Source organism: Eleginops maclovinus, chromosome 23, assembly GCF_036324505.1.
Source record: "Eleginops maclovinus isolate JMC-PN-2008 ecotype Puerto Natales chromosome 23, JC_Emac_rtc_rv5, whole genome shotgun sequence".
Taxonomy (NCBI): domain Eukaryota; kingdom Metazoa; phylum Chordata; class Actinopteri; order Perciformes; family Eleginopidae; genus Eleginops; species Eleginops maclovinus.
In genome coordinates this window covers 20718544-20745723 of record NC_086371.1, presented here as the reverse complement: position 1 = coordinate 20745723, position 27180 = coordinate 20718544, and the positions used below count along the sequence as shown (strand labels likewise).

General features: G+C 39.9%; 1 protein-coding gene across 1 annotated transcript in view; it reads right to left on the bottom strand.

The window, feature by feature from the left end:
• nrg2b (neuregulin 2b) overlaps nucleotides 1–27180 on the bottom strand; it is a 48497-nt gene that overhangs the window by 8347 nt on the left and 12970 nt on the right. Inside the window, exons 2-6 of the mRNA XM_063876606.1 lie at nucleotides 17032–17194; nucleotides 15473–15602; nucleotides 14293–14456; nucleotides 6015–6073; nucleotides 2495–2518 (exon numbers count right to left, since the gene is read on the bottom strand). Coding sequence (XP_063732676.1) covers nucleotides 2495–2518; nucleotides 6015–6073; nucleotides 14293–14456; nucleotides 15473–15602; nucleotides 17032–17194 — 540 coding nt within the window. The remainder of the gene's footprint in view (nucleotides 1–2494; nucleotides 2519–6014; nucleotides 6074–14292; nucleotides 14457–15472; nucleotides 15603–17031; nucleotides 17195–27180) is intronic.

The window sequence follows — 27180 nt, the reverse complement described above, 5'->3', positions numbered from 1 at the left end:
GCGCTACTCCATTGATGGTGACTACAGAAACATTTTTCTAACAATTAACTGCTGCCACCCTATCCCCTGTGCTGACTGTAAAACTACTCCTGCTCTGATAAGACACATGCCTTTCATTTTAAACTGTACTATAGTCAAACAGTGCTGCTACACAGGAGTAATTCTCAAAGTTCAAGAATGTTATGATGAAAAGCAGAGCTACATCCTGACACAGTCTTCCTGCTGTCCCTGTACACATGTATTTAAAACGGACGTTAGATGTAATGCTACAGTAGACACTGGATGGGATCTGAATGCATGCCTGTATGGATGAAATCCTCAAAAGATAAGTTGTCCAGATGAAAAAGAATTAAATAAGCATATTTTGTTCAAAGTGTTGACACCACAATGGGCGGAGAGCATAAATGTTAAGTATTCAAAAAGCTCAGCACAAGTATAACCGTCACAAAAAGTGACAGAAAAATGGGAAACATGACACTTAATAATCATTTGTATTTTTCTCTGGTTTCTGCTTTTGTTTCAAGTTTGACTATTCACAGATTTGACATGAATCTGATGGGATCAAAATGCAGCCTGGTCTCTTAAAACATATATTCCTAAAAAGGTATTTTTTACGTACGACTTGTAAAAAAAACTGTTAATCTTTAACTTAGTTATTTTGCTAATTTTACTAGAGAAGTAAGTTTGTAGCAATTAAGTTTTGCATGAAAAACTCTAAAAACATAAACCATGGTATTATGGTATTCGGTTTTTTTTTGTCATGAAATGTATTACATGTGATATTTTGGCATAATTGGTTTTTCACCTAAATTTGAAAACACATCTTAGCTACCATAAACGAAAATTAATATTTCCATTGGTTAGCTATTGTATTGACCAAAAACTGTAAAAAAAAATAAAAAAAAATAAATGAAGCCTAAATAAAGATTTTTTGAATTCTAGATTCACGATTTGCTCATTCAAATTTCTCCTGACAACACTTGTAAAGATAGAACTCGTTACAGCACTTTTATGTCAAAGTGAACCCTTTCCTTTGGGAGCATCTTAAGACAGATTTAGATCATGTTACACTGAACTACATTCAACTCTATTAACAAGTTTGTGAATACTTCAACATATTGGTTTATCTAGGTTAATTCAAATTTTTTTGGGCCCGCTGTGGTGTAACACTCTGTGTCTGAAGCGCGACGTCACAATGACAGGGAGCAACAAACAGAACAGAACATGGGGGAATAAAAGGAGAAAAGGCTAAGTGGAGAGGAAGGAGGAGCAGAAGGAAACAAGTAGACAGAGGGAGAGGAGGGGGAGGCGTGTCCGGGAGAAAGGCCCGGGGAGAAACTAGTCCCCAGAAACCAGACTGTCATGACTTTGTCCTCTTATCAGCTAAAACTAGATTAAAAAAGGCCCTTGGATTGTTAGTCACGGCTGAATTAAAGTCCCAGAAGATCCCTGTTTCTCAATGTCATGAACCCACTGTTATGCAAATATGTTAGTTTTAATGTTTCTTATTACTTTGTACCTAAACTGATGCTGTCCGCTTTACACAGTGATACCTATAGGCTGAAAACTCTGTTTATTTATCTACCAGTGGTTTATATGATATAATGTTGACTGAAAGTATGGTAAAATACATCAGAATGTAGTGATTGATTGGGTTTAGTAAGATCAGCTGGGGTAGATTAATTAAACTGTTATGACCTAACGAATCCCATAACCTTTATCCGTCTCCCCTACAGACACGCCACTGAAGAGGAAGGAAGGGGGTTAAAGGAGGGGGTTCTAAATAAAGGGCCTCTGTAGAGATTGACAAGCCCATGAGAGCCCTGGCCCGGCATTGTGTGTGTGTCACAGGGTACTGATACAGAAAAGCGAAAGGGGAAATGGAAAACCACTCGCTGGCACAGTGGAGCCAACAGCGATGGTGATTTAGGACAGGCGAGCTCTTGACTCTGACACGGAGTCAATCAAGGGCAGAATAATAAGGACGGACTATGTGCTCAGGCCTTTGGCTCGCTTTTGGCAACGCTTTGCAAAAATACTCGCAGCTTGCATGTTTTTATTCGACAGGCTGCTGAAGCCAATATGCAAATTGCCAAAGCCCAGGGGACGGGCCAGAGACTTGTAGGTATCGATGAAGCGAAACGTTCTCTGATTGTTGAGGAAAGAAGGCAGCTTTTGCTCCGATACAGTGTCCAATTTCACTTTGATTCACAGCAGACCTGTTTCATTGTGTTCTAATTCACTTCTGCACTATCTTTCATTTACATTTCCTTCTTAGTTAATTTTTCTCTTCTTAATTTGTAATGTCAGTAAGGGGGATGCATGCAGAGAAGGGAGGTCACGTGTTAAAGCGGGTTGGTGGGCAGGAGAAAAAGAGGGACAGGTTGAGGGAGACCTAGTTGTTTTAGAAAGAAGATGGTACAATAATGTGTGACTGTGAGAGGATCTTGGCAAAGCTTTTAAGCACAGCAAAATGAATAATAATGTTCCATACCCATAAATTCAATTCTGAGAAGCTCTGCCAGCGCAGAAAGTTGTCGTGGTAAAAGGAAAGAGACAGATAGGGTCAGGTGTAATGTCCACTTTGGAGCAGATAAATAGTTTTCATGTCTTGTATACGCTGAACCAGGATATAAGTTAATTAGTGCCGTCAATCATAGTGATTGACGCGTGTACCGTCCAGTAACAGACAGACAACTCAGACAGCCTCAGCTCTGTGACCCCCAGAAATGATCAACTGAAATGACACGAAATCAAAAGCGAAGGGAGAAAAATGAACCAAAGGCAGAAGGAAAGAGAAGCCAACGGGCGGGAAAAGGCATGCGGAGACAGACGGACAAAGAGAGCAAGACAAGAAGCCACATCACTTACTGCTATATTTACTAGACCTCATTTCTGGAGTACAGAACAACAGACAGAAACAAAAATAATAATAGAAAAAACAACAAGACAAAAGAAAAGAAAAGATAAAAAGCAGTGAGTTACTCTCCAACATAAAAACAGTACAGTCGATGAGGCTGGCACAGCGAATGGGGGCGTTGACTAATGGCAATTGTGCGCCTTTGTATTGATTACAGCCTACCTCTTGTGTAGCACTTTGTCCCACTACAGCTGGGTACAGCTATTATAACCTTTCATATGATTTATGCGGAAATCGTCTCGGCATTCCCAATTTCCATTGCTTTGCATGCATTACTGGCAGTAGAGAGAAATGTCCATACACATTATCTTCTGTCCACCCTAACCTTAAGTACTTTGCACTTTGACAGGGCCCTATGTTCGTAGCACTAGAAAAAAGCAGGCAGTAACATATCCACATGGATTCGAAACAGCAGCAAGTGTTGCTTCGACTGACTGAGAGCGTCACAAAGCAAAATAAAAGCACACAGACAGATATTAGCAGGTAGAAGAGGCTTCATGGTGGGGTAAAAAATAAGCAGATATTACATATAGTATGATATTCCCTGATATAAAACCTGGTCTTATGGTAAATTTGACATTATCTAAACACCAAAACAAAACCACATTGCATGGAGTAACTGTGTTTAACCCATGGAAACAAGAAGAAGAGGTGTTTTTATACCTCGATGTTAATCTCCCTGTGATTGCTGGAGCATGACAGGCAATAAAGAAAAGAGGGGGATGTTTCTTTTCTGTATGAAAGCAGCCAAAGCTACAGATATCATAGAAGCTTCTGCACATTGTCCTTCTTCTGATTGTCCCAATGTTGGCTAAATGCGGTTCAATGTCACTGCCCGTGCAATCACAGGAGTGATGAAACATGCCCGCTTACATCCCTAGGATATAAAGCAATAGTTTGAAATGTATGGAATATGTGTTATCTTGCTTTCTTGCTGAGAGTTAAATGAGAAAATTAATACCACTCTCACGTCTGTACGGTGAATATGAAGCTGGGGCCAGGATGATGTTAGCATTAACGTTTGCATTAGCATAAGTAGCTATAAAGACTTGAAGCAGGGGGACACAATTAGGCTGGCTCTGTCCTTACATAAAAAACTTAAACCAGTACTCTTCAGCACCAATGGTTTCCAAGTAGGTCAATGCTATCGATAATACAGTAGGTCATTGCTCCTAGCCAAAATATGGTTTGGCACATAACTTCCTGTAAAACAAGTTTTTACACGTTAGATTTCAATTTAGTGATACCAACATGATATAATGTGTAAGTCAATGAGCTTAAGAGGTGCTTTTTGGTGGATTCTGTTACTGTCGGACAGTGTCATGCTAACCGTTTCCCTCCGTTTTAAGTCTTTGTGCTAAGCTAAGCTAAGCTAAATGTTGGGTGTACTATCACACACAAGAGGTGGCACCTTCTATAATGCCCATGTATATGCTGCATAATTAACATACTTATAATGTGTTTAATCTGCCTATAGCTCCGTAAAATTTGAATTTGAATTATATAAATATTCATAATGCTTTATTAAAACCATCATTTTACAATGGCTTATGAGGTCAAGTATCATAATACTTCATAATTGCTGGTCACTCAGTGACATTTTAGATTCAATGAAGTTTCCCCAATTACTTTAAGCACTCAATGACCAATTATAATGACCAGCTTGTGATGTATTATACCGAATGCAGCCGTAACTCAGGAATTGTATTACTTAAAGCACCCAATGACCACTTAGTGCAGGGTTATGATGTATTACAATGCGTTTTATTTCACTATTATCTTTTTAATGTCAGAAATATTTTACTTGACCATTTATGTCATTATTAAATGCTTTCTAATGAATGAGTTATGATGCGTTTTATAAATAATTCTGAATTTTTTACGCGTAAAATAAATATTTATCTACTCAATTAGTTTATGATGCATTGCAGACATGAGAACCATAGAAAGTATTACCCAACATACTGACAAAATTGTATTTTCACAAAAAATGCCTAATTAATATTTTAAATTGATAACACTGTTATGAGAAGCAAAACACGTGACACCATTAAGAACATATTAGAGGTTACCCTAAAACATTTTCAAGCAGCATTTTTGTTAGCCACATGCTACTAAGTCAGATTTTATCCGATGATCCATGGATGCTCTGAGTGAAAACAACATTGAATGTTGTGGAATTTTTTCTTAATTTCTTAGTACAGTCATTTTGGAAACTTTTATTTGGATGTTTTCTATGTTTCTCCTTCTAATGCACTTAAAATGTTCAAAACAATGTCAGATGGACACAGAATCTGAAGATTGAAGTATAATCAAGGAAATATTATAACTTTGTTTGAAAGAAGCACAGCAAAGATTGACAACTTTCACCCTTGTACAATAATATATATTAACATAACTTAGCAATCAGCATTTGTCAACCTAAACAGCACCAATGGACCATCTGCAGAGAAAAAATAACAAATAAAAGAAGAAAGCTCCTCCTGTATTTATATTGTGTTAATTCTGTCTCCTCTGCTTCTTTATGTGCAGTTTTAGTGATCAAGTATTTTTTTGTGCAAATTAAGCTCAAAAATACAGAACTTCAAAATGTCAGAGTGTAAACATGTGGTGCTTATTGTTGAGTTGTCAATTCTGGGGTAATTTCAAACAGCTTTCTAGGGCAATCATCCAGAATGAAATGTGTAAGGTTAGAGCGGTGTGAAACTGATTTCATGTGTAAATTACAAAAAATATCCCTTGTTATTTTTTAGTGGCCAGAGGAGCACCACGGAGGAACCAGGGGAGACAGGGAGGAAGGGGCGGACACAGAGGCATGCAATCTCTCTCTTTCTCTCTGTCACACACACACACACACACACACACACACACACACACACACACACACACACACACACACACACACACACACACACACACACACACACACACATACACACACACACACACACACACACACACACACACACACACACACACACACACACACACACACACACACACACACACACAGAGTGCTCCCTTCATCCAACCCCTCCGATGTAGCATGCAGCATCTCAGTGAGAAGGAGACAGACAAGAGCAAATGGACATACTGTAGAAACCGGCCATGACGGAGTTTTGACAGCGGTCCCCCGTATAGTCATTGGGACACCTGATGGAGGGAAAACAAGACACAGAGGGTGGGGGGGAGGGAGGCAGGGAGGGGTTAGAGATACAGAGGGAAGATAAAACAGGAGGAAAGAGAAGGAGGAGGAGTACACAAAGACAGAAAGAAGGGAGTGGGGGGGGGGGAAGGGGAGAGGGAGGGAGACATAAGAGAGCAGAGAGATGAGGGATTAGAAACAGCACAATCCACCAACTACAGAGAGAGATGACTTGCATACCGTGACATCACCGCCATCAATATGACATCACCGCTACAGTTAACACATCATCACAGTCATGAGGGTCATGTGATGGTGGGGCAGGAAGTAGGAGGGGTCAAACGTACAGTCGTTAACCTCCAACCTGTCTCACACACAAACACAATCACAAATGGCTCATATGGACTAAACGGAATATAAAAGGCAAAGTGCAGGATAAAATAGGTCTGTGCAACTGTAAAACGACAACCTTTCAAATATTTGTGAGGTTTTCATTTTGTTGCAAATCTCATGTAAATTCTGTAAAATGATGTTCAAGTCATATATGAGTCTCATAAAGTAGATGCAAAGCTCATGCAAAACAAACTTCATGTTATCCACACATTTTCAGTGACAGAATACTTAGGCTTGTCCATGACTTTTCAAAGACCCATAACATTCTTCATGCCCATTCTCTTTCTATAAGTACACAAAAATAACTGTAAAGAAAACCTTTTTCCATCTCTAATTATTGGATATGTTTATACTTAAAAAACAGATTAACGCATATAAAAACATACAAAATAAATAAAAGCCATGTTACATCAACAGCTACAGCTTAAAAAGACTACATCAAGTGGAAAGTTATACAATTAATGCAACAGAATTGAATTACTTTTCAAAAAGGGTTTACTAATTTCATCAGTTTCTAGGCATGGAATATGGGATTTGGAAAGACCCTCACTTTTATGGGATTTGCATGAATGTGGTAATTCTAAACCTGAGTCGAGTGGAAGATTGTTACAGTCAGAAGATCACTGTCTAACATGTCAGCCAGGATATGATAAGCAACAGGCCTGGGGTCTGGGTGAAAAATATTTCTCTAATAATGGACTTAGCGCAGAAAACAGCATGTCAGGGATAGACATATCTCTGTCTATTGAATAACGGCAAAAAAGTATCTGTACACTGAACTGATTTTGACGCAATTTGATTTAATAGAGTGACGTGTTGATTTGATCAAATAAATTTGTCAGACGGAATACCCATCACAAAGCAGAAAAAGCACTATGTGGTATACTTTATGTACATACACATTAATAACACATCATTCACTTTAGGTTTTTGTGATTGGCAAAGAAACTACTCTCAAACTGTTCCAATCAGAGCTAAGCTGGACAACACTGTCTGATTCTCCCATGTAGGGGACAAAGCATTTGTCAATGTTGATCAGAGCAGCTTCAAAGCAGCTTTAAATATTTGACAGGAGTAATGTACAAATCAATGACATCATTGACATACATAATGTGAATGGGATTAGGAATACTTGCTTCCTGGATATGTTCTACGATGCTTATGACCAGGGATAGGACGGTTGCCTTAAAGGGGCACTGTTATGCTCATTTTCAGGTTTATAAATACAGGGAGTGTAGAACTACAGTAAAGAGAAAACCCCCAAAACAAAATAGGGCCACTTTAACAATTGTTTTTTTCAAGCTGGGATGCCTTTCAAAAAAATGTACAATCTTGATGAACTGGAAAGTACAAACCCTCATGTATTGCGAAGACTTACAGCTCTTTCACTTTTTACAAAATAGGACAGAAATGTCTTCCCACCGAAAGCAATTACTTTCAATAATGTAAGTGGCCAGTGTGAGACTCGAGTCAAGAAGTGCTGCGTTGTGTGGACAAAGTGACTTGCTAGTAAATTGTTAATAATTTTTTTTAATGTATTTTAAAATTGTATTTCTGATTATAAAACAGATTTTCACAAAATTGTCAGGATAAGGTCACACAGTACAATTAGTAGGAAGTTATAGCTGTGGTTAGAACTGGTGCAAACACATAGTAGTATATACAGTGATCAGCGTATTTTGAAGTCAAGGTTTAATAAAGCTTGGGTTAGAAATCAAAGCAGAAAAAATGAAAACAACATTCTTGCTTTGACCCAACGCACTTGTAATGACAAAAATCCCGAGATAAACCCTGCAAACTAAGCTATAGAAAGAATGACCTTCTGAGAAAATGTGCAAAAATGTGAAAAACGTAACTGGTTTTCACAAATAAAAGTATCGGACTGACACACACACAAACACACAGGGCCCTCCACAGTGTGTGAGCATGAAAATGGTTGGAATAGGTTTTGGTATTTCTCGAGCGTAAATAACAGCAACAGTTTACATGCAGCTGCAGAATGTGCTGTTTTGTTTCTGGATGGGTGGCGAGCTGTCAGCGATACCACGGGCTGAATATGATTCATATTCAGGCAACAGCCATCAAACTGAAACGCTGAAACTAACAAGTAGGCTCTTAGCTGCGTCACAATTCAAACAAAGGCCAATATATTGTTTTTCAACGCTGACTGCCATTCTTTTATGTTGCATCTTATCAGCTCTTTAACCCTTAAAAGGGCGATAACAATGTTTCTGAAAATAAATTGGTCTCTATTTTCTACATTACCCCCTTAGGACAATGTTATTACACCCACTCTACACATGAATACACCCCTATTGCACTGTTATTACACATATATTACTATTTTATTAAACCCATATTACACATAATAACTCCCCTATTAAATCCATGTTACACCACACCCATATTATACCAATGATACACTATTATTACATCTTTATTACAATGTTATTAGACCAGAATTACCCCCACCCAACACTAATATTACAGTGTTTTTACACACGTTTTACGCATGGAAACAGCCTGTGAAATGACTCCCCAGGATACAGAAGCCATTTAACGGTTAAATGAAAACACGAAAACAAAGAGGCCCTCATTTCAATATAAGTCCTTGAGAAAATGTGGTAAAAAATATATTTTTGAGAGTGCTTCAAAACCTAAAATGTCTTGAATTATGAGTTATAATGAGTGTCATGGCTTTTACCCGGCCAGACGTAATTGATTTAATCTCTTTACTGCTATAATTGATAGTAGATCAGCTTTTACTGCAGCGAAATGAAAAGAAGACATGACATAGAAAATCTCTTCCAATGGCAGTGCACATTATACTGGAGATGAATCACAGCAGGAGGAACCATAGTGTTATGATATCATGGGTGTGGCTCCGTTACAGTCATTACAGCTCTCGGGCTCTAATAGCCATATTGTATTTATTACAGTGATTTAGTGTCTGGTCAACAAATGTATCCGGTTTTAAAAGGCAAAGGGCCTCCGTGTTATACTGCCCATGTAACTGACCGGGGATCCTTTCCTCCTCTTTTTCACCACTAAAGAGACAACTTGCATTTTGAATCAATTACAGCAAAAACCCTTGGAAGAGCCCACTCAGCAATTTCCCATAGAGTTATAAATAGAGCAGAGAGAAAGAGAGAGGGGGGAGACACGGGGAGCAGAGGCAGCCCTATGCCGGCAGAGCTTTTACTGTATATCATTTTCTCTTTCTCCTTCTCCTCTTTTCCCTTCTTCTCTCCCTCCACCCTTTCTTTATCTGCACATGCTTGCCTCCCCTCACCCCCCGCCCCCACGACTGTACTGCTCTGAGAACAAGCATAGAGGCAAAAGAAAATCCAACACACCTTTTGTTTCAGAGTAAGAGCAAAGCCGGGGATTCAACTTGATAGATTCATTATGCAAAGTCTCCATAAATATGAGGAATAAAAACACTGTGTGTTTGTGACAGCTGTGGACATTACGCTCAGGCATCAGCACTAGACTGTGCCATTTGTTGATGACAATAGATTAAATTAACTTCATTGATTCAAAAGCGGAATCTATAAATCTCTATCAATCTATAGCTGGGAATACACGAGCTAATGTTGCTTCCAGACTGGAGTCTCGCAACAAAATTCAGATTAATGAGAGCTATCTGCGACTCTACACAGAAAGCTATACCGTGGACTGAAGGCAACATTGAGCACTCTGAGTTTTCACTAACAACAGCTTGCCAGGGGGCACGTTTGTATGTCCTGATGTTCACTTCAACCTCCACACTGTTTTATCCAGGGTGCCTTTCTTTATGGGCTGTCCTCCACTTTAACCTACAGACTCCATTTTGCAGTTCCCCCTTTAGGGGATTATACGTTTCCATGGTCGGCACAAAAGGAGCTTCCAAATACCACCTCAACTTTCAGGGATATTAACAATCTGCTGCCTGCAGGAGCCTCGCAGTGATGCAGCAGCGGCAGAATCGTGAGTGTGTGAGCGTGAGCGGGGGTCTACATATCTCTGAAGGGAACAAGCCCGAGCAGACAGTCTACTGACAGCGGTCTTATTTACGTCCTGTTATCCACTGGGTCTTACAGACAGGCCAACAAAGGATGACAAAGCTGAGGAGGTACTGTAACTCTCTGGAAGCTGCTACACCTTGATAGCCCTGCTGAAGGTCCTTGAAATATGCAGTGTATGTAGCACCATGATGCACAGAAGGTTGTACAATCCTGCCCATTTTGTAGCCCTACCTTGATATATATGCGTGTAGTAATGAGCGTATGCACCCGCTCCAACAAAGTTTTCTGCTTGTCAGCATTATGAAAAAAATCCTGATTTATCCTTCAGCAATGACCGGGAGGTATATCAGATGAGAGATAGAGAGAAAGGCAGGGGAAGAGGAGAGGGGAACCAAGGGATATATATATATATATATATATATATATAAAAAGGTAGAGAGAGAGAAATGGAAATGAAGGAACAAAGAGTATAGATCTGACACCAAAGGATCTAAGGAAGGATTTCTAGCAGATACATCCAATTGTACAGGAAGCAGAACAACAAAGCTCTTGATCATGCACGACTATACGAGCCATCTGTTATCCACACTGTCAGGGGAAGTGTTTGTTACACGTTGACAAAATGACCCGGCATGTATGGCAAGATGGAACTTAAAGGTAACTCCCTCCAGTTCAGAATATATCATTTCACAAAGTGGCAAACAAAGCGTTTTTCTCGGCTGAGGTAAATGCAAAGCTTTGGTTGCATACAGTTTGTATTGCATCACAGCCGATGGCATGCTGCGCCTCTTATTGTGTGCATAGTTACCAGGTAATTGCTAGAATGATGTCATATGCCTCCTTTATTACATGAGTGTAAGATGCTACAAAGTCCAGTTACCCCCAATGTAACCAGAGGTTTATTGTTGCACCCGGTGTCAGAAAATAAGAAGGGCAAAAATAACCAAAGATAATGTAGAATGCCCCCAGAAAACGCGATCAAAGGGCATTTTTAAAGTTAGTTTTTTACTAGTTTATGCTAATAAATCCTAACCCAACAATTAAACAGCATTTTAATTTGATTAAATTCATTTAATTGCCATTTTGTTTCTTACACATTGAATAAACAGCAATCTAATCAGGGCTTATTACACATTTGTGCACTAAATGTTTTTTTCTATCATGACGTGCCTACACATCTTTGTACATGTCCAACTGGGGACACTAGGGGAAAAGGTTTCCAACTAGCTTAAAGAGGAAATATAATGCTAATTTTCACATTGCTTTTTGTGTTTTGTGTCTCTACTGTGACATGTTTACATACTTTAATGTTCAAAAAGCTCTTTATATACTGCCTGTGCTGCCTATATAACACTCCACAGGATAGGGAACACCCCAAAAGAATAATGGGTCCCCTTTCATTTCCAACACTGGTTATACCACATGGTCCACATGCTTTAACTGTAACTGGTGACAATGTTCTTTTAAATAAATCTCTATTAATCTTGGAAATAAGTTAATATCACAGCAGTGACTAATGTAATACACAGTTCATGGAAATGTTTGGCACTGGCTGTTCTAAACACCTACCAGTCTGGTAGCCCTTTCCTGGGAAAAATCCTCCCACTCACAGGAAGTGGTGCGTTTTATGTTAGCAGTTTATTTCAAATAGACAGAAAAAGGAGGACTATATACTTAGCAAGCAGTGAACCCTGTTAACCACTCTGCAGCAAGGCAGAAATAGCTATGGCATTTCCATTACTATATTTCAGATCTAGTTTGCCATGTATGTGATGCTTAGTTTGTCTCAGCTCCTCCTCTTTCGTCCCCACAGGGACAACGAAAAACATGGAGACAAAAACAGTTGCAGAGCAAAGGGAGAAAAGGGGTAAAAAAAAAAGAAGGGAAGACTAAGGTTTATCCAGCCTGGGTGTGTGTGAGCTTCATCTAGGACTTGAGCCTTGTCTGCCAAACAACATAACGTTTCTTTTCACTAAATCTAAGTTGAAATTCAAACAATAGGAACATTTGAAATGATGTGGATTTGGTTGAGTTTTGTACTTTAAATGTGCATCAGAAGAACTCTTTTGCTAGTCGTAGAAGTCCAACGTTTACACTGCATGTGACGCAGCACGGGGCAACACCAAGTTTAATAATAATGCAACCTACCAAGAGCAGGATAAGTGTGATGCATTGATATCAATATTGGTATCGTCAGTAGTAGAGGTGTTCATTTTTAACAGGCAGAAGGTTTTTTTTATTCACCTGCAAATAAAAAAATTGAGGAATAGAATCCCTACATAAGAGAATATCTTTGATCCAAGCATTAACTGACAGAAGGGTGGGAATAACACACATATCACAATTACAAATATGTGTGCTACTTCAGCACCATGGACAGCTTAATGGATTCCTCAATTTACAGCACAGATCGGCTACTGACAGTGTGGCCCAATTCCAAACCACAACCTACCCGTTTGCATGTTCGCGTGGAGGGGCCGCCACGCTAAGTGATGTTCCAAACCAACAAATGTGGAGGGGTAGTGGGCTATCAAGCCCTCCAACAGCGAGTCTGCATCACACCTGACCGGACACATGGCTGTGTGTATCCGTTATGAAACACGCTGTTAACAAACAGTTCCTGCAAACATTTTGGCTACTGGTAAACTGCCTAAAACAAGATAGACATAAATATCGTCATACAGATTTGTTACCTCGTTTTTTTACTTAGTAATATATACACTACCCGTGTCTAGTGTAGAAAATGGTCAACGTGTGAATTTAATTATAATGTTGGGTATATTTACAGGGACTGTTGCAAAAACCAAGCAGTTTATAAACATCATATTCAAAAACAGAGGAGGTTCGCAAATAAAGAAACTGTTTTATTTTAGTTATTTTATTTTTTGTCCAAGAGATGCTGATTTGAAACCGTTGTTACGAAAAGTTACGGCATTTCCTGTTTCTGCCACAGAGAGGGGAGTTTGTTCCAAAGCTTGCCGCTGTGTCTACACCCTCCACCTGGAAGAAGGGAGCCTCATTCAGCTCCCTTCTCAGAGTGGGAGTGGGTAGGTTGTGGTTTGGAGTTGGGCCTGTATATCAGAGCATGGTTAGGGCCATAGAATCTACTATGCTAATAAGCTAGCGACAGGCCTACATTCCTGTCCTTTTGCTCATAAAGAGTTTGGTTTTCCTCCACAAATTGCTTACTATTTGCAAGAAAGTAGACAAATAAGAAGTAATAAAATTACAGCAATGTAGGAAAGTTTATCAAAACCAAAGGGAGGCAACTTCAAAACAGATGGACAATGCATTAATTATTCAATTGTCACATTTGTGTAAATCATAACACAAAAACAGTTAAGAAATGTAATAAAGTGTTTATATTAAATATTACAAATAAAATCAGATTTTATGAATATCATCACCAACGTACCGCTGACTGTTACTTTTTTTTATGCATTTCTACCCAGTTTTTCACATGGCTCCCACACAAGCAGTTTTTGTGGGGTTGTCAAGACTGTATATATTGTCACAAGGTAAAGTATTCCACTTGAAGCAAAATGTAATGCATGCAGATATTGTGTCTAATATTAAATCTGTTCAAGCCATCTGCTTTACACAAACCCTTTTAAATGTTCTGTAAGTAACAAGCTGCACACGCTGCACAGTGAGTGGGTTGCAGGTGCATGTAGGTGGGGAGGGAACAACAAGACAAGGTGCAGTGAGCAGCGACACACTGAGACCAGAGGGACGGAGACAGAGATAGAGAGGGGAGGGGGAGAGACGGGGGAGCGACCACACAGTGATGACTGAGGGGACGGGGGCCGACTGAGCAACAGACTTACTTGCAGGACAGCTGGTTAATGCCATGTATGATGTAACAGTCGCCTCCGTTGACGCAGTACGCTTTCTCCGAGTCGTTGCAGCGCCTCGCATGACTCACACCTGAAGACGGGGTGGTGGTGGTCACTACAAGGGAAATCACAAGGTGTTGAAAATTTAAGTAGTCCTAAATATAATACCTCTGAAAAAAAAGTTTGCCACAATACAGTATCTTTTCAGAATTTCAAAGAGCTTAATGTGACGAATCTGACTACTTTCTGGGAAGGCTTCAGTGACTTTGGTACTACTGCACCGCTGCAGCTCACAGCTGATGGTTTGTGAGTGCAGAGAGCTGGATTCACTTGGATACTCCTGCTCTCATACACGCAACATACTACCAACTTTCTTTTAGCTTGAAACATAAATAAATATGTACAACTAATTCACTCCAATATTCAGATTTTGCCACATATGAGTTTTGAAAATGTTGAGATTACTCTACTTCCACAGCATACTAAAGGGACCCAATTATGCTCATTTTTAGTATCGTGTGCCTTTGCTGTGACATGTCTCCATGCTTTAATGTTCAAAAAGCTCTTTATTTTTCTCACACTGCCTATGCTGCAGCTCCACTTTTCACCCTCTGTTTGAAACCAGAGCCCAGTCTGCTCTGATTGGTCAACCGCTTAGAGACGTCCCGCCCCTTAGCCTATCACATTCAATTTGTCGGAGTGCTAGCCAATAGAAGCGTAAGTTTTACATAGTGATGTCTTTATTTCCAGGAAGTAAACAAAGTAGTCCAAGAGAGGCGTTTCAGGCCGGGGCGGTGTGTCGGAGAGAAACTCCCTCTGGAGGGATCTTTGGGATTTTAGCCTTTGCAAACCATTTACATGCACACAAACCTACATTACACAGTACAGGAAAGGGAAAACCCCCCAAAAAGCCTAATAGGGCCTCTTTAAATAATCTGATAGAAGATACTGTACGATATTGATATACTGAGATCAAATTATTTTTTTCAGAAAGTCAAAATCCCTGTGGAAAGATGCAGTTGCTACTTGTAATTGCTATCTGAAAAACAGCCCTCATGTTATGTTTCAGGGAAACAGAGGGTGATCAAAGTTTACTAGCTAGGCTTAGAGGCTAAACAAACAAGTCATATAGGACCTTTATATTTGTGAGGTATAATAATTCAAAGTCAACAGATTGCTCACAGATCTGCACGCTGATTATACTCGTGGCGTTGTCTTGTCCTAGTGAGTTTTCAGCCACACAGGTGTAGTTGCCAGAGTCTTCCACACGGACTCGACTGATCTGCAGTTTGGAGTTTTTTCTTCAGAGAAGAGGAAAGGCAGAGAGGGATAAAGAGCAGATAAAAAGACAGTGTCAGTTATTGTTGTTTCAAACAAGCAGTTGACTCATCTCTGACTAAAAGGGAAATTATTTCTAGTTTCCAGCCCAGACAGGCAATAAATGACTGATCATTACATACAAATGTCCACTGTGAATGGCCATCAAAGCAAATGGACAAGTATTAAGTTCAAACGAAAGACAGGCTTAACCTAATCTGCAGGATAAAAGAAACTGAGAAAATAAATGGCACTGCACTCCCTTAAAGGGATAGTTCAAGTGTTTTTGAAGTGGGGTTGCATGAGGTACTTATCCATAGTCTGTGTGTTTCCTACAGTAGATGGAGAAAGCTAAGTAATACTGCAGTGGGCAGGGGCAGCACAACCAATTTGAAACACCTAAATAAATCTATATCAATTAAAGTTTATGCTATATATAGAATATTTTCCCTTTGGGATTTTATATGGTTAGTTTTGGTTTCTCCAAATTGACAAAAAAACACAAACAATCTAGGTGGTAGTAGACCAGCAACTAATGTGTTCTTAAAAGTAAATTTACTGTTTTTTAGTGGAGTTTGGTGGCTTTGAAAGGAGCAATGGTGGGAAGTTACTAGAACATTTACTAAAGCACTGTAATGAAAAATCGAGGTGCTTGTACTTTAGCTGAGGATTTTTCCGTTATGCTACTTCATCATTTTACTCTACTACACTGTGTAGGCAAATGCTGTACTTTTTACTCCAATACAGTTATTTTACATATTTAGTAACTAGTTATAAGTCAACTAATACATAGCCATATATTATTATAGGTTAAGCTACGTATATAAGGAAATTAAAATAAATCCATCTTTCAACTGCAACATTGTAGTTCTATATAGTTCAAGTACTTTTACTTTTGGTATTTAAACTATACTTTGGATGCTATTCATTTTGTACTTTTACTTCATTTTCAATGCAGGACTTTTACTTGTTACGGAGTACTTTTACACCGTAGTATTGCAGCTTTCACTCAAGTAGATAGCCTAAGTACTTCTTTCACCACTGGAAAAGAGCATTCAGTTTGACGTATTAAAGGGCAGTCTGACATAAAGTCCAAAAACATTTTGAATATAGCGTAACCTGGTATAGCTTGTTTTATATGTTTCTAATTAGGTGCGACTATGGATAATCACCCTGTGCAACCCCATTTCAAACTGTTAAACCTGTCATATTGCCGTGTTGATGAACGAAATAGAAACAGGTCATCAGAAAAAATCAAACGTTCTACCCGAAAGACAGTTTGGATGCAATGTGTAGTTACTCAGGGTCACAAAAACAGAGCTGCATGCCAAGACCCATCGCAGTAAAAGAAGCAGTCGTTTGTCTTGTGGTATATGGAGTGTGAATATTAAGGTAAAAAATATCCAGACTCACTTGTTGGTCTTTATTTTGAGGTCTCTGCCTTTCTGAAGCTCGTGTCCATCTTTGTACCAGCGGAAGGAAGGGCTGGGATTCCCCGACGCCTCGCACTTCAAGTACAGCTTGTCCCCTTCCACTAGAGACTGGCCTCGCATCAGCCGGAGCTTAGGAGCAGAGGCTGGACACAGAGAGGGGGGGGGGTTAGAGGAAGGGAGCAGAGAAAGAAAATCAAAGCCTGCATTATTGAGATTAACTACGGACATTCAATTAATCTATTCATTTAATTGTTTGAGTGTGCATGTACTCGAGTGACTTGGACTATGTGTGTGTGTGTTCGTATGCAGGGACAATGAAAATTGTGAGGGTGTAAATGTCGGGATGGAAACCTGATGCAACAGGTCAGGGTTCACATGAGAAATCGCAAAAGAATTTAGGAAAATCAGTGACACACACAGACACACACAAGCGCACGCACTCAGGAAAAGCACTTTGGTATGGTCTGAGTCCTAAAAAGCAAAGTCAAAGTGAAAGCTTACAGAGAAAAAAATCTTCCCTCAGAAACTCTCTGCAGTAGATTTTCACTTTAGAGCACTGTGGTAGCGTTAAGGTATGTGTGTGTGGGTGTGTGTGTGGGTGTGTCTGTGGGTGTGTGTGTGAGGGTGTGTGTGTGCATGTGCTTCATCAGTCTCAGGAGAGTTTCCCTCTCTCTCTCTTCTCGTCTTAAAAACTACAACAGACTGCATCACTGACGCCAGCGCAGGCAGCACAAGCACACCGAAACTAAAGCAAAGAGACAACTCAGCACAGCATCACAGCGCCTCACAGCACTGCTGCATCCTTCCACTTACTCCTCACAGTAGATACTGCATGTGCATGTTAAGCCTCGACAAGATGCTGGTCTTATTGTCAGGTATGGACTGTCTTGTAAATCTTCCACATTTTACATAACATACTGACTATCCATTGACAGCATGAACAATTGGTCATATACGCTGTAATGTCTTCCATTGGTTTGTTCACTACTGTTTTGAAGCCTCAAGTTTGGCAATTTGGACATTGCCATCTTGTTTTTTGGATTTAGCAGTGACAAGAGGGATGGAGAAAAATCCAAATGCTAAACAAGAAATGTAACTTTTATTCTGTGAAAACACACTTTAAAAGGTTTCAAATTCTAAGACATGAACGCAGAAAACACCCAAACGGGACAAGACAGTGGTAGCGACCTGTCAATCAAGCTAGCACTACCATAATAGTCTTTTTTTGCATTAAATGTTTCCAAATGTATAATAATAACAATATGCTATATTGTAGAAGCATTGAAACCATTATCTCATAAGGGGAAAGTATTTAATTTTCTCGTACACTGCTATACAATCTGACTTATTTTTGCAACCAATGGAATTGCCCCATGCTATTATCCCTTCAAACCTCATTACTAAATTATATATAGTTTCCATTTCAATGAGAGAGATCCTTTGTCCTCTATGTCGTCCCCTCACAAGTGAATATAATGAAGGGTGCACCTGCTAAATACTCCCAGATTGTCTGGTTTCAGCCTGTTACATTAGGCATTTTGCTTAAGATACTTTTGACAGCAGCAACTGACAGAAAAAAATGTGGCTGAGGGACATGGTACAAAGGTTCAGACTCAAAGTGAGAACATGGCATCTCAGTCTGCTGAGGGAGGCCGTTCCTGCTGAATTACAGATGCTAACTTATATATAGCTCTAAATGTGTTTCAGTGATGTAAATAAATCTGGAATAGGGATATTGACGGATTTTCCAGTTGGAAATATAACCAACCAATCAGACCTTGATAGATGGAACTGAGTCCTGTTCCAGAGTTAGAAATATGGCAGCAGAAACATTTGTAGAGAGGAGAAACACACAGCCATACAGCCGGATAGTCAACCTCTGATCCACATAACAAACATCAAAGTAATCAGTCCTCATACTAAATAAAAAAACAAACTGCTCATATAAACCACCACTACTAATGTCAATAGGCCAGATATGTCGCTCACTACTATGAGGGGAAAATATCTCATAAGAAAGCAGATAAAGCAAACAGTGGATACAGAATACAGTTTGTAAAGTAGGTTACATAACGTCTCATCTTTAGCTGGTGACATTTTCTTTTTTTAATAGAAAATATTTCATGAAAAGACCAAGGCTAATACGTATTGTAGCCAAAGCCTGGTATGACTGATATTAATCCACCTCTAAAAATAGTTCCGAACAATAAAATAAGTGGTTCCGAAATGTACATGAACAGCAGCCCTTATTCTTAAATTGTGTGAGCTAATGAGGGGAAAAATCTGAGAATGGAGGTGTGAAAGAGAACCTCTATGGAGTACCATCCGAGCAGCTTGCCGTTATGTAAGTAGGATTTAAGTAGGATTTCTAGACTCAAAACAGAACAAGCAGCACATCTTTAAATCCAGTTCTCACATTTCGTGAGATTTAGTCTTGTCACGGACTCGACACACACTCTTGATGTATAATTCCACGTCACACTAAAGTAAATCTTCTCAACATCACTAGATGCTCTCTGGCTCTGTCTTTCTCTCTAATCATCCATCCCAAATTGTGCACCATTACACCATATTCTAACAATATAGTATCTCCAACCAACTACACTTGCTTGTCACCACACAGCAGGGGAAACAGCCATAAACAATTTGCCGGACATACCATCACAAGAGCTTCTTCTTACACATCCCAACCCTTATACTCGTGGTTTATACTCCTCACCACACCAGGTGAATGCTACAGGAGACACACATAAATCCACATACATTATGCTTCTTTAAATCAATACGATAGGCCAGGCTGAGCCTTCTCTAAGCCACGCTTCAGACAGTTCCTTACAGGAAACATCCTGTGTGTAACTCACAGTTAATACAAGGATGAGTTACCAGAAATATTTATTATTTTAGCGAATATGCAGAACCCTTGTCATGACAAATGGCTTGCTATAGGAATATTAGCAGCCTTCTTGCTTTTTCATGCAGCATTTTGCCATGGATGTTTTGCAGGAGATAATAAGGATATCATGGGAACTGTAATCTAATAACAATGTACCATGTGTGGAAAGGAGATGAGATTCCTGTGTGGGAGGGGCAACTTTAGGACAATTCCAGCAGTACAGATTTGACATTTAGACTCACAATGACAAAATACCTCTGAGAATAATAATCTTTGGTTTGTATTGCACTTTTCAAAAGCAACTTACAAAGTGCTTCACAGTCAGTAAATACATTAGAAATAATCAAGAGTAAATTAGCAAGAAATGCCACCAAACAAAAGGAGGAAACAATTGCAAAGGGACACAAAAAAGGGGGGAGTAGAGTCAGAGACATGCATGAAATGTCTTGAGAAAAATACTGAAACACATACAGTATCAGTTACAGATGAACAAATCCAGTTACTGCACTACAAGGTTACTCAGTAAATACTACAGTTCAGATATTTCTATCATTTCTTTGCGGCAGTACAGGAAACGTGAAGCACGACCAACGTTAAAAACCAGACAGAAATGATAGCTGTGACTTCTCCAAAACCAGTGAGTTCATTTCAAATATGTGTGGGAGAAAGCGAGTGAGGTGTTAAAATGAAATTTAGGTCTCCACAGATTGGAATATTTTTCTGAGGCTTGGCAAAACACACGAGTAGGAGGTTAGGACACACAGTAGGAAAAGGAGAGGACAGCCAGTTTGTCCATACATCCAGTGTTAAATATCAGCCAACCCTTCTGTCAATCCATGAATCAATCCCTCCAAATTATCTCAAGTGGTCAATTCAATCACCTTTGCAAGAGCCACAAACAGCCTCATTTTCCCTGTGCTGCTCCCAGTGTGTGGCCAGAGCTCTGCTAGCTGCAGAATATCTTTAAACGTATATACAATCATCCTGTGTTCATCAGCACATTTTTAAGTGTTAATATCTCATTTAAAGGGGTCAACAAAGAATTCGGAGCATATTTAGGGTTGAGAATTGCTACATTTGGCTATCATTTGGCTATCGTTTATGCAGCATGGCTAGCAGCTAACAGTGCCATCTTTGGTCAGACCTGGAGGATGAAATGTATGTTTCCATGACCAAAAGCCATCGTATGAGCGTAGTGCAGAGGGATGGTAATAAGCTAGCCAGTGGGGAACACAGAGGGACTTACATGAACTGACATCTACTCACAGAGAAGCTTGGATAACAACCAACACACACACACACACACACACACACACACACACACACACACACACACACACACACACACACACACACACACACATACACACACCCATGCAAATACACTTACACATGCGTACACACACACACACACACACACACACACACACACACACACACACACACACACACACACACCTCGGTTATACATGTTAGAACCTAATTAATACTCTATGCCATAATTTCTACATTTCCCAAAATTACTTTTGGCCATTCGCAAGCAAATGCCCAGACTCCTACATGGAAGCAAAGTCATAATAGTGGAGAACAAAAATGTTAAGTAATATATACAGCTCTGGAAAAAATTAAGAGACCATTCCAAGTTGTTCTTAAATCTTTATCTCTACATGTATGGCAGCCATTCCAGTGTCTGTTGAATTTCAACACAGAGAAAATGTGTCAGTAGTTTAAAGAATAAGAGTGAAGAGAAAGGACATCTATGACTGGATTGTTTCACAAGTAATTCATTTGCAAGCTATTTTCTAGCTAATAAATTAGAAAGGTAGCTGATAGGTTCCGAAAGGTAGCTAGAAAAGTAAATAAGAGTATATTTTATTTCTAAGAGAAACAGTTAAAGCAAAAGAGCCACAGATAGTACAATTTATTTCATCCTGAACGATTGTTTAATATAAGTCCTACAGGGCGAGTCCAGAGAGAAAACCTGATGTTTACTTTTGAAGTTTGAGGAAGCGCAAATATTTCCTCCTATTAAACTCTATTTGTAAAACCAGGAGTAACTGCACAGTGGAACCACAGCTCCTTCTAATTTTATCAGTGACATTATGACCAACAGGTCTTCCTCGAGCAAACAGGAAGGAAATGAGAGATATATATAGCACAATGACCAGTGACATCATAATCATATAATCAAATTAAACCCTATTTACCTGCCGTAAATGCCCTGACATGTTATAATGTCATCTGCATTTTGAAGCTAAGTAGATAATCCAAAATGGCTTTTCAAGGGGAGTTTCCATAAAAGACAAGATAACATTTTGCCGGTTGGATATGATATAGTGAGAAATCTATTTCAAGAAAAAACCTTGCAAAATAGAAAAGCGTATCCTTGAAACAATGAGGATTTGCATTGGAATAAGTGATTATTTTAACCCACTGGCACATACACTTTTTTACTTTTAAGAAAAGAAACACTTCCAGACTATATTTGCGAAGGCGGAAACTAACAAGGAGGCTTCACTTAACAACCATCCAGATGAGCCTCATCAGCCTCTGAGTGTGAGGTGAGGCGGTCAGGCTTTTATGGAGGTAAGTGTTGAATTGAGTGGTGAAGTCAGCCTGAAGCAGCTGTGAGTGGTGAGCCTGGTTACCAATGAGCGCATCCCTCTGTGGGACGCTCTCCTCAGGCAACATGGAAGTTTTGTCGGCTTGGGAATGTTAGCTGAAAGCAAGAAGGAAATTACCCTTCACGGATGTGACGTCCACATTTCATGGGTGTGACGGTGTCGAATCGATTGAATTGCCACAATTCCCCTTACAATTTGAGCTCATTTTTAACATATGACCTTACACTTAAAGAAATGTGTTATGTTTGAGATTATTTCAATCAATTGCAATTGATCATAATAAAAATAGCAATAATGCATTATATCTTTATTTTAAAGGGACTGTATTATGCCTCTTTGGGTTTTCACTCTCTTATAGTGTGTTATAGAGGGTGTTTGTGCATGTAAATTGTCTGGAAAGGATAAAAAAAAAGGATGTTCCCTCCAAAGGGAGTTTCTCTCCATCACACTCCCCCATGCCTGAAACGCCTCCATTGGACTCCTTTGTGTTCTTCAGTGACATCACTACGTAACACTCACACTTCTTTTGGCTAGCGCTCCAACACAATGTACGTGGGTGGGACATCACTAAGTGGTTGACAAATCAGAACAGAGCCGGCCAGCTAACCAATCAGAGCAGACTGAGCTCTGGTTTCAGACAGAGGGTGAAAAGAGGTGCTGCAACACAGGCAGTAAGAGAAAAATAAAGAGCTTTATTAACATTAAGGCATGGAGACATGTCCCCATAGCACAAAATACAAATATGAACCTAAAAATGAGCATAACAGGGCCCCTTTAACAGCTATTTTATTGACCACTGTCATCAAATAACCTTAACCTCAAAGTGCATTAATTTCAAATTAATTCAAAAATAGGGTTGACCAATATAAACCTTCCCTGATATTATTTTAGTGATAATTCATTCATAAATTATTATCTTTTTCTTAATATTGAGATCTTGCAGCTGCTTATAGGTTTACAAAGCTGTAAAACAAATAAACAGCCCTGCTGCAATCTCTACTGTTGCTGCTTGATGCTCCAAAACAAGATCACAAATGCTGAGGAGGAGGAATTTTAACTGTGAAGGGTTCTGCATTAAAGTCATAAAAGCACTCTCTCTATGCCAGAAACACATTAGCACCTATAGGCTACATTAGGATGTTGGACAGATGATGTTTTAAATAAGTCATTTCATTGATATTTCTATCTTGCCTCATTGCCTAGACCTTCATTTTCTCTGCATTAATTACCAGGAACACATGTAAGGGAGCATGAGGATCACACTCTGGGGGAGAAAGGTGACTCTGAGAATGGTTTAAACACAATACAGTGGTGCAGGGATAATGTATTTTATAGGCCAACTAGGAAGTTAGCATCATTCGGGCTCCCTCGACTAAAAGCCATGAGATTTACCACTGGACTTTAGCATATTGCATAAAATAAGATCTGTGGCTTACACATGTTTATAATACTTACACATTTTGTTCAGCAGGATAATCTCCACATATTAACACTATCTCTAGGATTTTTTAAAATGTAAATACAATCGTAAAAAAGACATAGCTATTTAGGCCATGAACAAGCAGCCTCACGGTAAAATAGCAGCACCTCACTAGCGCTAAGCTAAAGACGGCTAATCTACGATGTGATGACACTTGGTAGTCTCATTTAGTTGTTAACAGTTGTTTTATGATATGTAAAAGCTTTGATATTCACCAGTGGGGTAATTACTGACATATTTTAAGTCCTAGAACAAAACGTGAAAATCTCTTATTTCAGGCTTCTAACCAAAACATGTTTAAAAAAGACAAGGGTACCGGAAATGGTACAATTCTAACTCATTGTGGGTGAAAAGAGTAATTCATGCACCGCTATATATGATATAAACATCTGTTACTCACTTACTTTAATTGCACAATATATGAGAATCAGCTCAAAGCTTTAAAGACTGTGACTACTCCGCATTGCTCCATATCCCTACAATAAATGACACTTTGTGTTACTATCTGATGTCGACCTTTGAATGGCTGTAAAATCCAAATGTGAAACCGTATTTACCATCCACTTTATTTTTTACCTGTAAAATTATTAGTGAATAGACTGGAGAACATCCAAGTCCGCTTATAAATCCTGTGGGCCCTGTCAAAACTTTTTTTATGGTCTCACAAAAACAGTCTATTTTTGGCAGCACTGCTCGCTAACAAGCACGGAAGAAATATTGTGGATAAAACAGAAATAGACTTTAAATGGACTTTAAATGTTGTGTTGGAGGTGCAGTTTGATAAGGAAATAGTCGTACCACTGCAGACAATAAAAAAAAGCAAAGCCTGCACAACAATTTATGTTAAGCACAAAGAGAGAGGTAGAGAGGGAGAGACAGTGAAATACATGTGCACCAACACAATTAGAGTAGATTCACACATCCCACACACCACAGGCACCGAGCAGGCCATAACAAGTCTAATTCTGCAGCTGCAAATTACACAGAGATTTCCACAGCAATGTACACGAGTTTGCATGAATGTGTGTGTATGTGTTACATAGGAACATGTGTGATGCACAGGGGCGCATGTGAGCATTTTATTGTCGGCTGATGGATCCGTGTGATTGTCTGAGTGTGTATTGAATGAATGTGTGTGTGTGCAATGTAAGTTGCTGATCCAAGCCTTCTGTATGACTGAGTGATGAGAGAATTCCTCAGTGAGCATGGTGGGGGGGGGGGGGGGGGGCAGTTGGTAGTTGGAGAAGCGGGGTGGGAGGGGAGCCACAAATGGACAGCATAGTCTGGCCAATAGCTTGTGACCGGCCTGCTCCACTAACCAATCACACGTGAGCAGAGCTCCCATCAGCCGTCCATCAAGAGGTCCTTGTTTCAAGGTCAGCTGATGCTCCCTCCCTTCCTTCCCCCCAGTCATCCCTCTTCCTCCCTCCCTGTTCAGTAAAGCAAGCATCAACAAAATTGATCTGATTTCTTGCTAAGCATGATCCAATAACAGAGAGTGATATGGAAGCCAAGCCAATTAGGTGTGTTCGCAGACAGGTATGGCACCACTAGAAGGCACGGTCAGCAACATGTCTGCTCACATGGGCTAAATGTGTGTGTGTGTGTGTGTGTGTGTGTGTGTGTGTGTGTGTGTGTGTGTGTGTGTGTGTGTGTGTGTGTGTGTGTGTGTGTGTGTGTGTGTGTGTGTGTGTGTGTTTGTTTGTCAGCTGACAGCAAGTGACACAGCTAGTAAAGACTACATTCATAAATGCATAGAGAGGAACCCAATGTGTCATAATGGAGGAATCTGCAAAACACACTATGCTTTATATTTGTTGTATGTGTTCAATTTGTGTGTGTGTGTGTGTGTGTGTGTGTGTGTGTGTGTGTGTGTGTGTGTGTGTGTGTGTGTGTGTGTGTGTGTGTGTGTGTGTGTGTGTGTGTGTGTGTGTGTGTGTGTGTGTGTGTGTGTGTGTGTGTGTGTGTGTGTGGGTGTGTGTGTGTCCGCCTGTGTGTTCATATATAAAAGAGAGAAGCTCCTTCTATCTCATTCTCCCATCAGTGTGATTTCTGCAGCGCACAGCTGTCACCATGGAAACCAGGGAGGGAGTAGAGAGAGGATGTAAGGCAGTAAGAAAGGGGAAAAAAAGATTGAGAAAGAGTAGGAGAGACTGTGAGAGAAAGAGAGAGTGTGTGTGAGGAAAAGAGGAAAGGAGGGAGGGAGGAAAGGAGGGAGGGAAGAAAGAAAGAGATGAGCATTGGTTGTTGAATGATAGCAGTCACAACAGGCCCTCATCCAGTTTCACCAAGCTAACCTGCACAGCAGCAATACCAAACCCTGGGCAACCCTATGTGTGTGTAAGTGTGTCGCAAACAGAGAATTCTGGGAAATGTGTGCCTGTCACATGCTCATTTGAGAGGAAAAAACATTCTGTGTGGTTGTGTGTGCGAGCTTGCAAGAGGGAGTGTCAATAAATCATACCCTTTCCTCCCCTTTCAGTTTTTTGTATTTACACAAATAAGTATATACTGACACACACACACACACACACACACACACACACACACACACACACACACACACACACACACACACACACACACACACACACACACACACAGACACACACACACACACACACACACACACACACACACACACACACACTGACATGACCTTGTCTCTCATGGCTGGCGTTGTGCATTGTTCTATTGGCTGCAGTGAGATCTATTTAAGTATAAATAAACACACCCTTCAGATTCATCAGAAATGGGGTTCTTTGGAAAAGACACACACAACTACACACAGGAGAAATGTGGGTGATACAGAGGAAGAGGGAGGATGTTAGGATGGATAGATGGATAGATAGAGAGGATGTGCAGAGTTGGTAATGAATAGTTAATGAAGGGCTTGCGGGCAGAACGGTGGGGAAAAGCTATTCTCTCCGTCACTCCTTCCTCCTCTTTTTCTTTCTCAGTGTTTGGAGTCGTGTGCAAGTCGTTCGGTGCTCCACCTGCCCCCCCCAACACTTTCTATTCTTTCTTTCCTCTTTCACCTCTCATCCATCCATCTCTCACCTCCTTTCCTGTTTTCATCCATCCCGCACTCTTGCCTCTCTTATCCTTCAACCCTCACCCCACCATTTCTCA